At 39.3% G+C, this 12,830-nt stretch overlaps 1 protein-coding gene across 5 annotated transcripts in view; it reads left to right on the top strand.

Moving 5' to 3' along the window:
• Nucleotides 1-12,830, top strand: part of DIP2B (disco interacting protein 2 homolog B) — a 306,098-nt gene that overhangs the window by 146,486 nt on the left and 146,782 nt on the right. For all 5 annotated transcript variants that reach the window (XM_066257838.1, XM_066257837.1, XM_066257836.1 and 2 more), the window contains exon 3: nucleotides 8,922-9,050. In XM_066257838.1, the coding sequence (XP_066113935.1) occupies nucleotides 8,922-9,050 (129 nt within the window). The remainder of the gene's footprint in view (nucleotides 1-8,921; nucleotides 9,051-12,830) is intronic.

The following is a 12,830-nucleotide window of genomic DNA, read 5'->3' as shown; positions in this document are numbered from 1 at the left end:
TCAGATCTGTCCCCACATGCCTTATCAGAAGGAAGTCTACTGTCTTCCTCTTGGGACTTCTTTTTCCTCCTTTATTGTCCAAGAACCGCTTGGAATATAGGTAGTGAAGGAGGAATGGTAGGCAGTGCAGCTTTCCACACCCAAAACGGAAGAGCCTCGTAGTCTGCTGCTACTTCTCAGTGCTCATGGGGCATTGTTGGAAACTGGGTCTTACCTGTGACCAGTAATGCTGGCTCACTGCTAAGCTTGCTTCCATATTAGCAACTCCGACAGAGGAGCCCCCTCTGCTTGGCTCAGCCAAGGTACCCTTGAGTTCTCAGGGCAGAACTCTTGTGTATTGTGCTCTTTTAACCCTCTGCACAGGGTTTTTCCTGATACTAAGTGGCCCAGGAAGCTCTGGATCAGGATCTGTTGAGATGGCTGGCTGCTTCACAGACCCAGAACCCCAACATCCCTCTTTCCCAGAATTCACCACTAGAATCAGGCAGGTGGCCCCCCTTTTCCAGGCTCCTAGTGCAAATACTTTTCATTCTTTCCTCCAGACCATGAGGTTAATCACCCATCCTTCTGAGGAGTGCTTTCTTTCCTCCATGACTCAGAGGTGCTTCAGCTCCCATGGGAGATTTCCTGAGTGATTCAGGGTATACTCATCCACCCTTCTTGGGGTAGAAGTGGGCTGGAGGCTCTCTTTCTAATGATTCAAGGTGATTATTGATATATTCTCACTATAGAAAAACAGATTTAATCTCTGGTGGGTGTCCTGTTTCCTTACGGGTATCTATCAGATACTGTTATTGTGAAGATAAAAGATGGTGTCATAAACATTAAAAGAGCCATAGAAATGTATTATCTGTTATTCTGTCATTCTGTTTTAAGTCCCTTCAAACAATGGCTGCTCATTTGGCTTAAGAGCAGTGACCTGACCCCTTCTTTTCTTTTCCAGCTTCATTCTCTGTCAGTCCACCTTTTCCACTGGGCTTTAGTCCCACAGGTCTTTCTTAGACTTGTCAAGGTTTTGCTCCCTCACTGGATTTCTACAAATATATGCTTTTGTATGAGGTGGCTTTACCTCTCTCTGCCTAGTTAAAGCCTATCAATGTCTCCTTTTAATAGATCTTCCCGGTATTACATTCCTCATTATATGGCCTCCGAGAGTCTTGTTCTTTTTCCTTCTCTGCATATATCACTATATAAAAGATATATGTGAATTTGATAATCACTTATTAATATATTTCTTCTCTGGACACCAGCACCAAGACCAGTGAGTGTGTCTGCTCTGTTCACCTTAAAAAGTTAAATTTTTACTTTTATTGGTTCTCAGAGCACATTCTGCTTCACTGTATTACTCTTACAGGTGAGAATATCTGTGAATCATCAGCAGAATTGAAAGATGAGAAGCTGAGGTTGGCTATCTTCCATCCTACTGAATGGGAATTTTGCATAGTTTTATACTACTAAATAGCAGCTCTTTTTTTTAGTTTATCATTATTATTGTATCCAAACAAGAGAATCATAGAAGACTCTTATACTCCTTCTATGTAAATTATGTACATGTTGATCATGGACAAATAAAGCTCTGTGTTGGCCCTGGCCAGGTTGTACATTTAGTTAGAGCGTTGTCCCAATACGCCAAGGTTGCAGGTTTGATCCTTGATCAGGACACATACAAGAATCAACCAATGAATGTATCAATAAGTGGAACAAATCAATGTTACTCTCTCTCTTTTTCTCTCTCTCCATCCTCTCCTCCTTCCTCTCTCTCTCAAATCAGTGTTGTAGAAGTTAAAATTTGCAGTTTTTCTTAAACTTGTTAATAAACCTTGTAACATCATCACTATTTAAACATAATGGTGACCCCTAGTGGATATTCTGCATAACAGACTGAAAGATCAGGAATCCCCAAACTGAAGCTGTTTCTGTATAATTATCAGTAAGCAATCTTTTTCTTTGGATCTCAAGTATGTTTCACACTAAAATTTAGCATTTTTGAAGCATGCTTGATTTGTGAAGTTTACAGCTCTTATTACAGCATTTATCTGTATTTGATGCATTTTAAAGTCACTTTGATTTTATATATAATGTTTTGTAAACAAAACACTGAAATGAGCCTGACCAGGTAGTGGCGCAATGGATAGAGCATCAGACTGGGACATAGAGGACCAAGGTTCGAAACCCCAATGTCATGGCTTGAGCACAGACTCATTTCGTTTGAGTGCGGACTCATCCGGCTTGAGTGCAGGCTCAACAGCTTGAATGCGGGGTCACTGGCTTAAGCATGGGATCATAGACATGACCCCATTGTCGCTAGCTTCAGCCCAAAGATCACTGGCTTGAGCAAGGTGTCACTCACTCTGCTGTAGCCCTTCCTCCCACCCCGGTCAGGGCACATTGAGAAAACAATCAGTGAACAACTAAGTTGCCACAATCAGTGGTCCCCAACCCCTGGGCCGCAGACCAGTATCAGTCAGTGGGCCGTTTGGTACCGGTCCGCAGAGAAAGAATAAATAACTTACATTATTTCCATTTTACTTATATTTAAGTCTGAACAGTGTTTTATTTTTCAAAAATGACCAGATTCCCTCTGTTACATCCGTCTAAGACTTACTCTTGACTCTTGTCTCGGTCATGTGATACATTTATCCGTCCCACCCTAAAGGCCGGTCTGTGAAAATATTTTCTGACCTTAAACCAGTCCATGGCCCAAAAAGGTTGGGGACCACTGGCCACAATGAAGAACTGATGCTTCCCATCTCTCTCCTTTCCTGTCTGTCTATCCCTATCTGTCCCTTTCTCTGACTCTTTCTCTGTCTCTGTCACAAAACAACAACAACAACAACAAAAATAGTGAAATGGTAACTCTAGAGTGCCTCATCATTGTCTCATTCCAATTACTTAGGAAGTTATCCCATCTGATTTTTTCCCCCTTCTTTTCCAAGTGAGAGGAGAGGAGATAGAGAGACAGACTCCCACATGTGCCCTGACTGCAGTCCACTCTGCAACTCCTGGTCTGGGGCCGATGCTCTGCCCATCTGTGGTCATGTCACAACTGAACTATTTTTGGCACCTGAAGTGGAGGCTCCATGGAGTCATACTCAGCACCCAGGGCTGATGTACTTGAACCAATCGACCCATGACTGCAGGAGGGGAAGAGGGAGGGGGAGGGGTAAAGAAGCAGATGGTTGCTTCTCCTGTGTGCCCTGACTGTGGATTGAACCCAGGACATCCACATGCCAGGCCAATGCTCTACCACTGAGCCATTTGGCCAATCTGATCCTTATAATTGTATATAAATATAATACAAGGGTGGACAAAAGTAAGTTTGCAGTTGTTAGTATGCAAAAGAGTTTATTCTTGTATTATTATTTATTGACTATTTTCTATAAGAACAACTATAAGCCTACTTTTGCCAATTCCTGTCGTTTTAATGTATACAGTTATAATCATATTATGTACATAACATTTTGTGTTGTTTTATGACTTAACATAATTTCATTTAGACACTTTTATAAGTCTTCATAGTCAACATATATTTTCCCTGGCTGGATTGCTCAGTTGGTTAGAGCATCATCCTCATACACCAAGGTTACAGGTTCTCTTCCTGGTCAGGGCACATACAAGAAGCAACCAATGAGCGCATAAATAAGTGGAACTACAAATTAATGTTTTCTTGTCTGTCTCCCTTCTTCTCTCTCCAAGTCAATAAAATAAAAAAATTTATTTTCATTTTTCATGGCATATAATGTCTCACTATGTTGATACATGCTTTCTTTGCTTTTGGCACCTTACTATGATAGTGAAGCTGTACACAACTTATTCTAAATAGAGAAATCTCTATTTTGAGGCTGCAGGTAATTCCTGTGATTTAGTTAGGGTATAAATCTCTGGCTAGTGAATGATTCATCTTTAAGTGGCATCTTGTCTGCCCAGCTGAGGCTGGACATGCTGTTAAATAACACCTGCTGGGCGCCTGTGTCCCTAGACGCCCCCCTTCTCTTTGATGTGTTCTTTCTCCTTTGATGCTATATTTTTGCCCCCAAAAGTAAGGTAAGTTGGGAATAAGCCTTCCAAAATTATTTGATCCAGCCAAGACATTTTTTTTTTACCCTGCTTACCACCAAATATACATTGAGTTATCTTTTGCTTTTGGGGGGAAAAAGGGAGACAGTTGATTTTAGAAGATAGGAAAATCCTGCTCATAATTTAGGATCTGAAAAGAATATTATTTTAATTTATTTTGGTGAGAGTCAGCTCTATGTGGTTTGACCTTCAAATTAAGAAAATTCAATATCTGTTTTCTTTCTTTTTCCTCCCTCCCTCCCTCCTTCCGTCCCTCCCTCCTTCCGTCCCTCCCTCCCTCCCTCCCTCCCTCCCTCCCTCCCTCCCTCCCTCCCTCCCTCCTTCCCTCCCTATCTTTTTTTTCTGAGAGAGAGACAGACAGGGAGACAGACAGGCAGGCAGGAAGGCAGAGAAATGAGAAGCATCAACTTATAGTTGTAGTAGCACTTTAGTTGTTCATGGATTGCTTCTCATATGCACCTTGACCAGAGGGCTCAAGGTGAGCCAGTGACCCCTTGCTCAAACTAGTGACCTTGGGCTTCAAGCCAGTGACCTTTGGGCTCAAGCCAGTGACCCTGGGATCATGTTGATGATTCACACCTAAGCCTGTGACCTCAGGATTTCAAACCTGGTGACCTCAGTGTCCCAGGTTGACATTCTTTCCACTGTATCACCACTAGTCAGGCTATTTTTTTCTTTACTCTTTACTATTACTTTGATGTTCTAAAGTGAACATATATTATTTTTATAATCCAAAAAGAGAACTTTTCTAAATTGTAGAAACTTAGTAAAGCCTATGGAAAAATATATGCCATCCAAAATGTCATCATCTAGAGCTACTGTATTTTCCTATGTATAAGAAGCAAATGTCCCCGAAAAATTTAGAGTCTAAAAACTGAGTGCATCTTATACAGCAGTTGTAGATTTTTTTACTTGTATTTCCTGCTTTTTTGTGCTTGTTTTTGTGCTTATTGTTGAAGACAGTGATTCATCATCAGACACAGATGAGGACAAGCTAATGGATGGGAGTTTTGACAGTGGTGAGCTGTATGAATTTTATGATAAGTAAAACTTGAGTTCAATTACTTTATATAATACATTCTTTTTCAAATTTCGGGCCCCAAAATTAAGGTGCATCTTATATATGGGATTATCTTATATATGGGAAAATATGGTAATTGCTATTAATATTTTACTGTATTTGCTTCCAGTTTTTTCAGTGCATGATAAAATAGATTTGTAAATCACGTATTCTAAAAAGTAAACTAATATATGGGAATAAAGGTTTATAAAATTCATGTATAAATTGAAGAGCGATTATTCACATTTCAAAAGATTTACTACAGGGTTTCATTATTAAGCTCCTTTGTTATACTTAAAGTGGTTCAATTCTTAGGAATTCATTTTACTCTTTTACTTCTCTTTTCAATAGGCTCTCTTGAACTTGAAGTAGGTGTATCACACATTTCAATCAAGATTATTGTATCAGAAATCCATGTTTTTGTGACATTATGATTTGGGCACCTGAGGAATGGTCACTGAACAAACTTGTCAGCCACTTATTGACACTGCAAATCGACCTTTTGTTTCATTTCTGGCAAACTACAAGGAAATGTTTGTCATGATTTTAGACCCAAAAAAGACCTGGTCTGCTTGGATGACTAAATCCCTGAGGGAATTGAGATAAACATTGCAGAACATCATTCTAATGTTGCTTGGTGAATTTAGCATGTTGTGTTGTGAGGCTTTTTTTTTTTTTTTGTACCAGTTCAGTAGATCTCCTGGCTAAATATCATCTGACTGACTCTCAATTGTCATCAGATGTCTGGATTTATGTTACATTTTCTTGTGGTTTGATCTGTGATAACCTCTAGATAATCTAATTTTTCCTCAAACAAATGTATCGAGTACCAGTTCCCCTGTCACCTCCCTCCCATTTCTTTTTATTCTTTAGCTTACATTATCTTCTTTCTCCTAATTAATTACATTGAAAAATACAAAGTAAAAGCCTAAAATTAGTGGTAAAAAAATATGTGAACCGTTTGTGTCCATCCTTTGTGAAATGCAGGTCTATACGAGTTCATTCCTTTCACACTTTGTATTACTAATACCTAGTTTGGAAGTACCCTATTCTTAGCAGGGTGGTTTGATCTATCCTATAAAATCTGTCTATTTAATTAAAAAATAATCAGTGACAGGTAACTTACATTATGCCTCCCTTCCCAAATAATACAGAGCTAGTGTATTGAACTTGATACTCTGTTTAAGTTAAACCATTTTCTCTCTGCATATTTGCAAGCAAAGTAGTTCGTGTGTGCTAATTTGACTTTCTTCCTGTATATACCATCTGATCATACAAATAAAAATAGCTCCTTTCTATTTTTTGTTCTCTATTTAAAGTTAATTGAAATATATATTTTTTACTTTTTGTTGAATTTATTGGGGTGACAGTTAATAAAATTATTAGGTTTCAAGTGTACAATTCTATAATACATCATGTGTGTATTGTATTGTGTGTTTACTACCCAAAGTCAGGTCTCCTTCCATCACCATTTATCCTCCCCATACCTTCTCCTACTTCCTCCCAACCTCAATTGGAATATGTTTTAAATAATTTCTCTAATGAATGGCTGAAAGCTATTTGGAGAGGCTTTTTATAGAATCCTTAACATGAAGGCAGGTGATTAAAAAAAATGATTGTCTAGCTGCTAACTGTAAATCCTGAAGCATTTACTTACTCCCAAAGTAAATAATTAATTCTGATTGCTTTAAAAGACTCTTTTAAAAGAGTCCTTAGAGTTTTCACAACTTTTTTTTGTAACCTTCTCTGGTTGAGAAATAGTGGGATTGGTCAGACCTGGGTTGAATCTTGGCTCTGTCATTCCCTGGCTCTGTGACTTTGGATAAAATAATACACATCTTATTTTCTTTTTCTGTAATCTGACTTTTAGGGTTGTTGTGAGGAATAAGATAAAATGTGAAAACTTTTTTTTATGTACTTCTGTATGCACAGTGTCTAGTACAAAGCAAACGCTTAAATGTTAGCTTTTATTATTATAGGCTAGGGGATGGCAAGCTTTTTCTGTAATGAGCCAGATAGTAAATATTTTAGACCTTAAGGACCATACAGTCTCTGTCACACCTAATCAGCTTTGCCTTTACAATGTCAAAGCATGCACAGGCAATGTGTAAACAGATAAACGTAGCTGTTCTGATAAAACTGTTTATAAAAACAGACATGGGCTATAGTTTGTTGACTCCTATTCTAGAGTAATAAAACTAACAAATGAAAGGAGGTATGAAAATATTAAGAATTCATTATAGCTCTTCTATTAAATAGATTATCAAGAGAATTTAGTTTGATTTAAAACTTCAGTTTGTAACCCCAGAGTGTCTTTCAAAATCTCAGTGTTAAAACATAATCTGCTTTGTTAACATATTTTATAATAAAAATCTCAGCTACCAGGAACTATCAAAATTAAACATTTCTAAGTCCATAAAAGCACTTTTGTGGAGAACATCTAAAATATACTCTTGCTTTCTTAAAAAATGATGTACAAAAAATAATTTAACCTTTTTAAAAGGTATTTAAATTATATCTTATGATTTTGTGGGTCAGGAATTTGGTCAGGAATCAGTTTGGTGATTTTTGTGATCCACGTGGTGCCAGTCGGGGTCACTAAGTGCTTTTCATCTGATGTGTATGAGTTAGTTGGTCTGGAAGGTCCCATGATGACCTCACTCAATGTCTGGTGCCTTGGCAGGGACAAGTGGAAGGCTGGGCCCTGAGACTGTCACCTAGAGATTTGACACATGGCCTCTCATGTATGCTAATTATCTTTTTTAAAATGATGTAACATTATTAGTACTAGTTCCTGTAGTACATAATACCCCCAGCCTTTACTGAGGTATGGGGGACTGTTGTTTGCGCTCCCTGGACCACTGTGCAAGCTCATTCTCAGCTGTGGTCTGGAGCAATGCAGTTGCTGGATAGGCAGCATATTACTATAGTAAATACTTAATTTGTTGTGTGTAAGCTGCCTTTCTGAGTACAACTAAGTGCTATTAAAGAAACTTAAAATATGCCTTAAAAAAGAAGGAAACCCTGCCATGTGTGGCAGAATCGCTGGACCTTGTGAGTATGATGCTGAGTGAAATAAGTCAGTCGCAGAAGGACAAATACTCTATGGTTCCACTTATATGAGAAATCTAAACCAGTCATACTCAGAGCAACAGAGAGAAGAGTGGTGATTTCCAGAGGGAGGGGGAAATGGCAAGTTACTACTTTAATGGGTCAAAAGTTTTAGTTAAGCAAAGTAAATAAGTTCTAGAGATCTGCTCTGAAACATTGTGTATATACCTGCCCCAGCCGTCTACCCCACCAGTTTTGGAATCTCTGCAATGGCTCATTCACTTTATATATGTCTTTTTGCTATTTTACTCCTATCACGTGTTCACAGTTATGACTTTAAGATGATATTTTTAGCCTAGATGTCTTTGTATCATTTTTTAAATTTATTTATTCATTTTAGAGAGGAGAGACAGAGAGAGAGAAAGAGAGAGGAGAGACAGAGAGAGAGAAGGGGGGAGGACCTGGAAGCATCAACTCCCATATGTGCCTTGACCAGGCAAACCCAGGGTTTCGAACCGGCAACCTCAGCATTTCCAGGTCGACGCTTTATCCACTGCGCCACCACAGGTCAGGCCTGTATCATTTTTCTGTGTGTATAGTAAAGCTCTTTAACCTTTCCCTATAGATGGGATAATAATATCTACCTCAGAGTGTTGTGGGAATGATGTGAAGTGCTCAGAAAACGTTAGCTATTATTGTTATCAGATAACCATCTTCCAAACTTCCTTTTTAGAAACTGATTCAGCAGCACAGAAAGAACATAGAAACCAGACACCTGCTCCATCTGCAGCTCAAACTTCTGCTCCTTCAAAGTACCACCGAACTCGATCTGGGGGAGCCAGGGATGAACGATATCGATCAGGTGAGAAGGAAATAGAAGTTATCAGCAGAACAGTGTTTAGTGACTCAGTATGACCTATGTATCCTAAGAGTTTCTAATGTTTGTTTTGTTTTGTTTCATTGAAGCACCAATAGGTCTATATTGATCCTTCATCAGTAATTTATTGAGTGCCAATTATGTGCCAAGTATAGTAGATACTCAGTGTTTACTGGGGATATAGCAGCAAGTAAGACATTGCTGTGCCCAAAGGTGGAAAGGGAGCAAGACAAGTACAAAGGCAATGTGAATAAATAAGTAAGTAAATAAATAGATAAATAAATAAGGCAGCGAAGGGCTAGGGTCACACGGGGTGGTATGTAGGGAGAGCTCAGTCGACTCTTTTGGAAGAGGCAGGTCCTTCTGTGTTTGCCAGAGCTGTTAGTTAGTCTTGTAACTGATTGAGCTATAACAAAAACTCACAAAGCAGTATCAGACTAGTAAACTCTTACATTTTATTTCCTCTGACCCAAAAAGTATCCATGGGAAAGGGAAAGGCCCCGTGCTATGGCTGGCACTGGGAGCATGCTCCTGCCGTACTGTATCCATGACTGATGAATGGAGAAACACACCAGAGACCCTCAGGAGGACGTGTGTGCAGCAAGCCCGCCCATGCCCTCCTGCTACCCTTTGTAGTCTCTGCTGTGCACTTATTGTGCCAGAAGATGAACTAGAATGCAGTTTTACTTTCTCTAGATTCTGACTCACATGTGCCAGCCAAGGTTACCTTTACTGTTTTTTTGAATTGAAAAACGGAGTATGTCGAATCTTCTCAATAACTGCTTCAGAGAACATGAGGTGAAGGACATGGATGTGGAGCTGCACAGCCATTTAGTCAGCTGATTTTATTAGGTATATATTTTCACACACTGGAAGGAAGGATGGAAATGTGTTCAATGAAAAAATATAGAGAAGTGGCCTGCCACACTAGAATTCCCCTTTGTACCTGACCTGGTACAAAGATCAAGGGAGGCTTTCTCAGAGAAAAAGACATCTAAACTGAGTAATGGCGGAAAGACAGGAGGTGGCCATGTAAAAGGGAAATAGCATCAGATAGTAGACCTGAAAATAGTTCATTATGGCTGGAACTTAGAATGCAGGGACCCAGAAGGAGGTGAGAGATGCGGCTAGCAAGATTACCAGGGACTGAATCTTGAGGAATCTTGAACAGCATGGAAGGGTTTCCAGCAGAGCAGTACATAATCCGATTTGTGTGTGCTCTGACCGCTCCTTGAGCTGCAGCCTGAATGTGCTCCCACTGCTGTGCCACAGTGCCTGGCGTAGGTCCTGCCACATTAAAGAGCTAAATGGCTAATTTGGAGAAAGGAATAAATAAAATAGTTATTAGTTAAGAATGGATCTGTGGGAGGTGAGACTGAATGTAGAAAAGTATATCAGTAGCTCCTGTTTATTGCCAGGACTCAAGGCCAATTTCCCAGGTACCCAGTGTTGCCTTTTGAGGCTGGGGCCCAGGGTCATCAGTAGTATCCATAGGGTCTTAGCCTTTGTGATTCTCATTCCTGGCCTTCTAGGGGAGTTTTTTTTGTTTTGTTTTATGTTTAAAAATACATTTTTAAAAATTTATTGATTTCAGAGAGAGAGGAAAGAAGAGAAAAACAACTGATTTGTTGTTCCACTTATCCATGCATTTATTGGTTGATTCTTGTATGTGCCCTGACCAGGGATTGAACCCACAACCTTGGCTTATTAGGACTATACTCTAACCAACTGAGAAACCTGCCAGAGTTGGTTTTGTTTTGTTTTGTTTTACAGTATATAATAAAAAGGATTAGTAAAGAACCAAAAGATGGTTCTCTATATCCTGTGTCTGAGATGATCACATATAGTAAAGGGTTTTAGTAAACTAATTCTGTAGTGTAAATGTTTAACCTTCACCTAGTAAAACCCAACTGTGTGATCTCTATCTCCTGTTCTTTTATACCATCTTTTTTTCAGATTTACTCCCAAATATAAAAAAGTGTAGTTTGTGACTCAGATACTGGTTAGCTGACTGTTCTGTGCTTTGGTTAGATGCCAGGGGTATTGAAGAGGGTTTAATAATAAGGTCCTGAATATTTGTCTCACTGGGACATTTTTTTTAGGGTAGGCATGAGATGTAGGCCAAGAGGAGGTAAAGTAGGAAAGAAAGGTTATTTAAAACTCTAAAGATACTGAAAGCTATGAGAGGGCTGCCATGCTGATATGAGGGGGAAAGGAAAGACGAAGTATGCAAATATAGGTTTTAGTGAAAATCAATTTTTTAAAATATATTGGGGGTTGTTTAAGTGGCAAAGGAAAGCTCATTACATTCTGAGAATTGTGCTTCCATAAATAAGAAGAAACCAACGGTTATAGCAGAAGTACAGCAAATGAAGTTATAGAATTTGATGTGAGCTGAACTTCACCTCTTTGCCCCTCCATTCATAGGAAAAGTTACATTTACAAGTCACATGCAAAAACAGCTTAAGAACATAGGATATGTTTAGTGAAAATAAATCATGAGCATTCAGAGTAAAGTGATAGGAACACAAAAGAATTTAATATTGATGTCAGTGAGTACAGCTGGAAAATTTTCTTTTAATTTTTGAATTATAAGAGAAAATTTATTTTGAAAGTCACAGCCCTGGCCAGTTGGCTCAGTGGTAGAGCATTGGCCTGGCATGTGGATGTTTCAGGTTCAATCCCCAATCAAGGCACACAGGAGAAGCTATCATCTGCTTCTCCACCCCTCTCTCTCCCCCTTTTCTCTCTCTTTCTCTCTTTCCCTCACAGCCATGGCTCAACTGTTCGAGCGCATTGGTCCCGGGCACTGAAGATGGCTCCTTGGAGCCTCTGCCTCAGGTACCAAAAATAACTCTGTTGTAAGCATGGCCCCAAATGGACAAAGCATCTGCCCCAGACAGGAGTTGCCGGGTGGATTCCATTCAGTGCACATGTGGGAGTCTGTCTCTTTATCTCTCCTCCTCTCACTTGAAAAAGAAGAAAAAAAAGTCACAGAGGTGGAAGAAGTGAGCTGTAGAATCAAGTGACAGCAAAAGATGGGTCCTGAGAGCTTAGGGGAAAGGGGAGAGAGATGTGTGCCTTGAGGGACAAAAGAGGTCCTAGAAAATGCTCTGTCACTTGGTAGAGTCTTTTAACACCTATGACATTTCAACCAATAATAATAAAATCTAAATAGACTTAGTGTTTCATGTTTCAGACTCCATGTAAAGGGCTTATATTTATTCAAAGTTTAGATCATGACCTCAATTCTTCTCTGTCTGTGCTTAGCCTAGAGGGTCTGGTGTTTCAAATATACTTATTCAGTGCTTCTTTTTCCTGTACATCAAGGCATGGTACACCTTTTTACACACATATTATGGTCAAAAGTGTAGAAAATACACGATTAATGCCTGAGATGGCAAGTGATCTGATTGTCATTCTGACAACTCCTTTGATGTTAATCTTTTGAGCAATTAGTCACTTCAAACAAAATAAAGCAAAAAAAAGGACTTTAAAGGGGTATTTGTATCACCTTATTCAGCTCAAACATTAGTGCTGGAAGATGATACCGAGCACTCCCGTGCTTCTGGCAGAGGCGTCCAAAGGCTGCCATCCGTGTCTGGGGACTATACTCGGAAATGATTTCTTTATCAAATATCAAGATGAATTGTGTGTTGGTGAATGAGTCAAGTCCAGTTAAGAGAGAGCAGCCTGCTCTTATCAATTAGTGGCTTTGCTAACACAGTAACTGTGAACATCTATCTCTTTTTCACATGGGTATAT

Source organism: Saccopteryx bilineata, chromosome 2 (genome assembly GCF_036850765.1).
Source record: "Saccopteryx bilineata isolate mSacBil1 chromosome 2, mSacBil1_pri_phased_curated, whole genome shotgun sequence".
In the NCBI taxonomy this organism is placed as follows: Eukaryota; Metazoa; Chordata; class Mammalia; order Chiroptera; family Emballonuridae; genus Saccopteryx; species Saccopteryx bilineata.
Note: the sequence above shows the minus strand (reverse complement) of the source record. Positions and strands in the feature narration are given on the sequence as shown.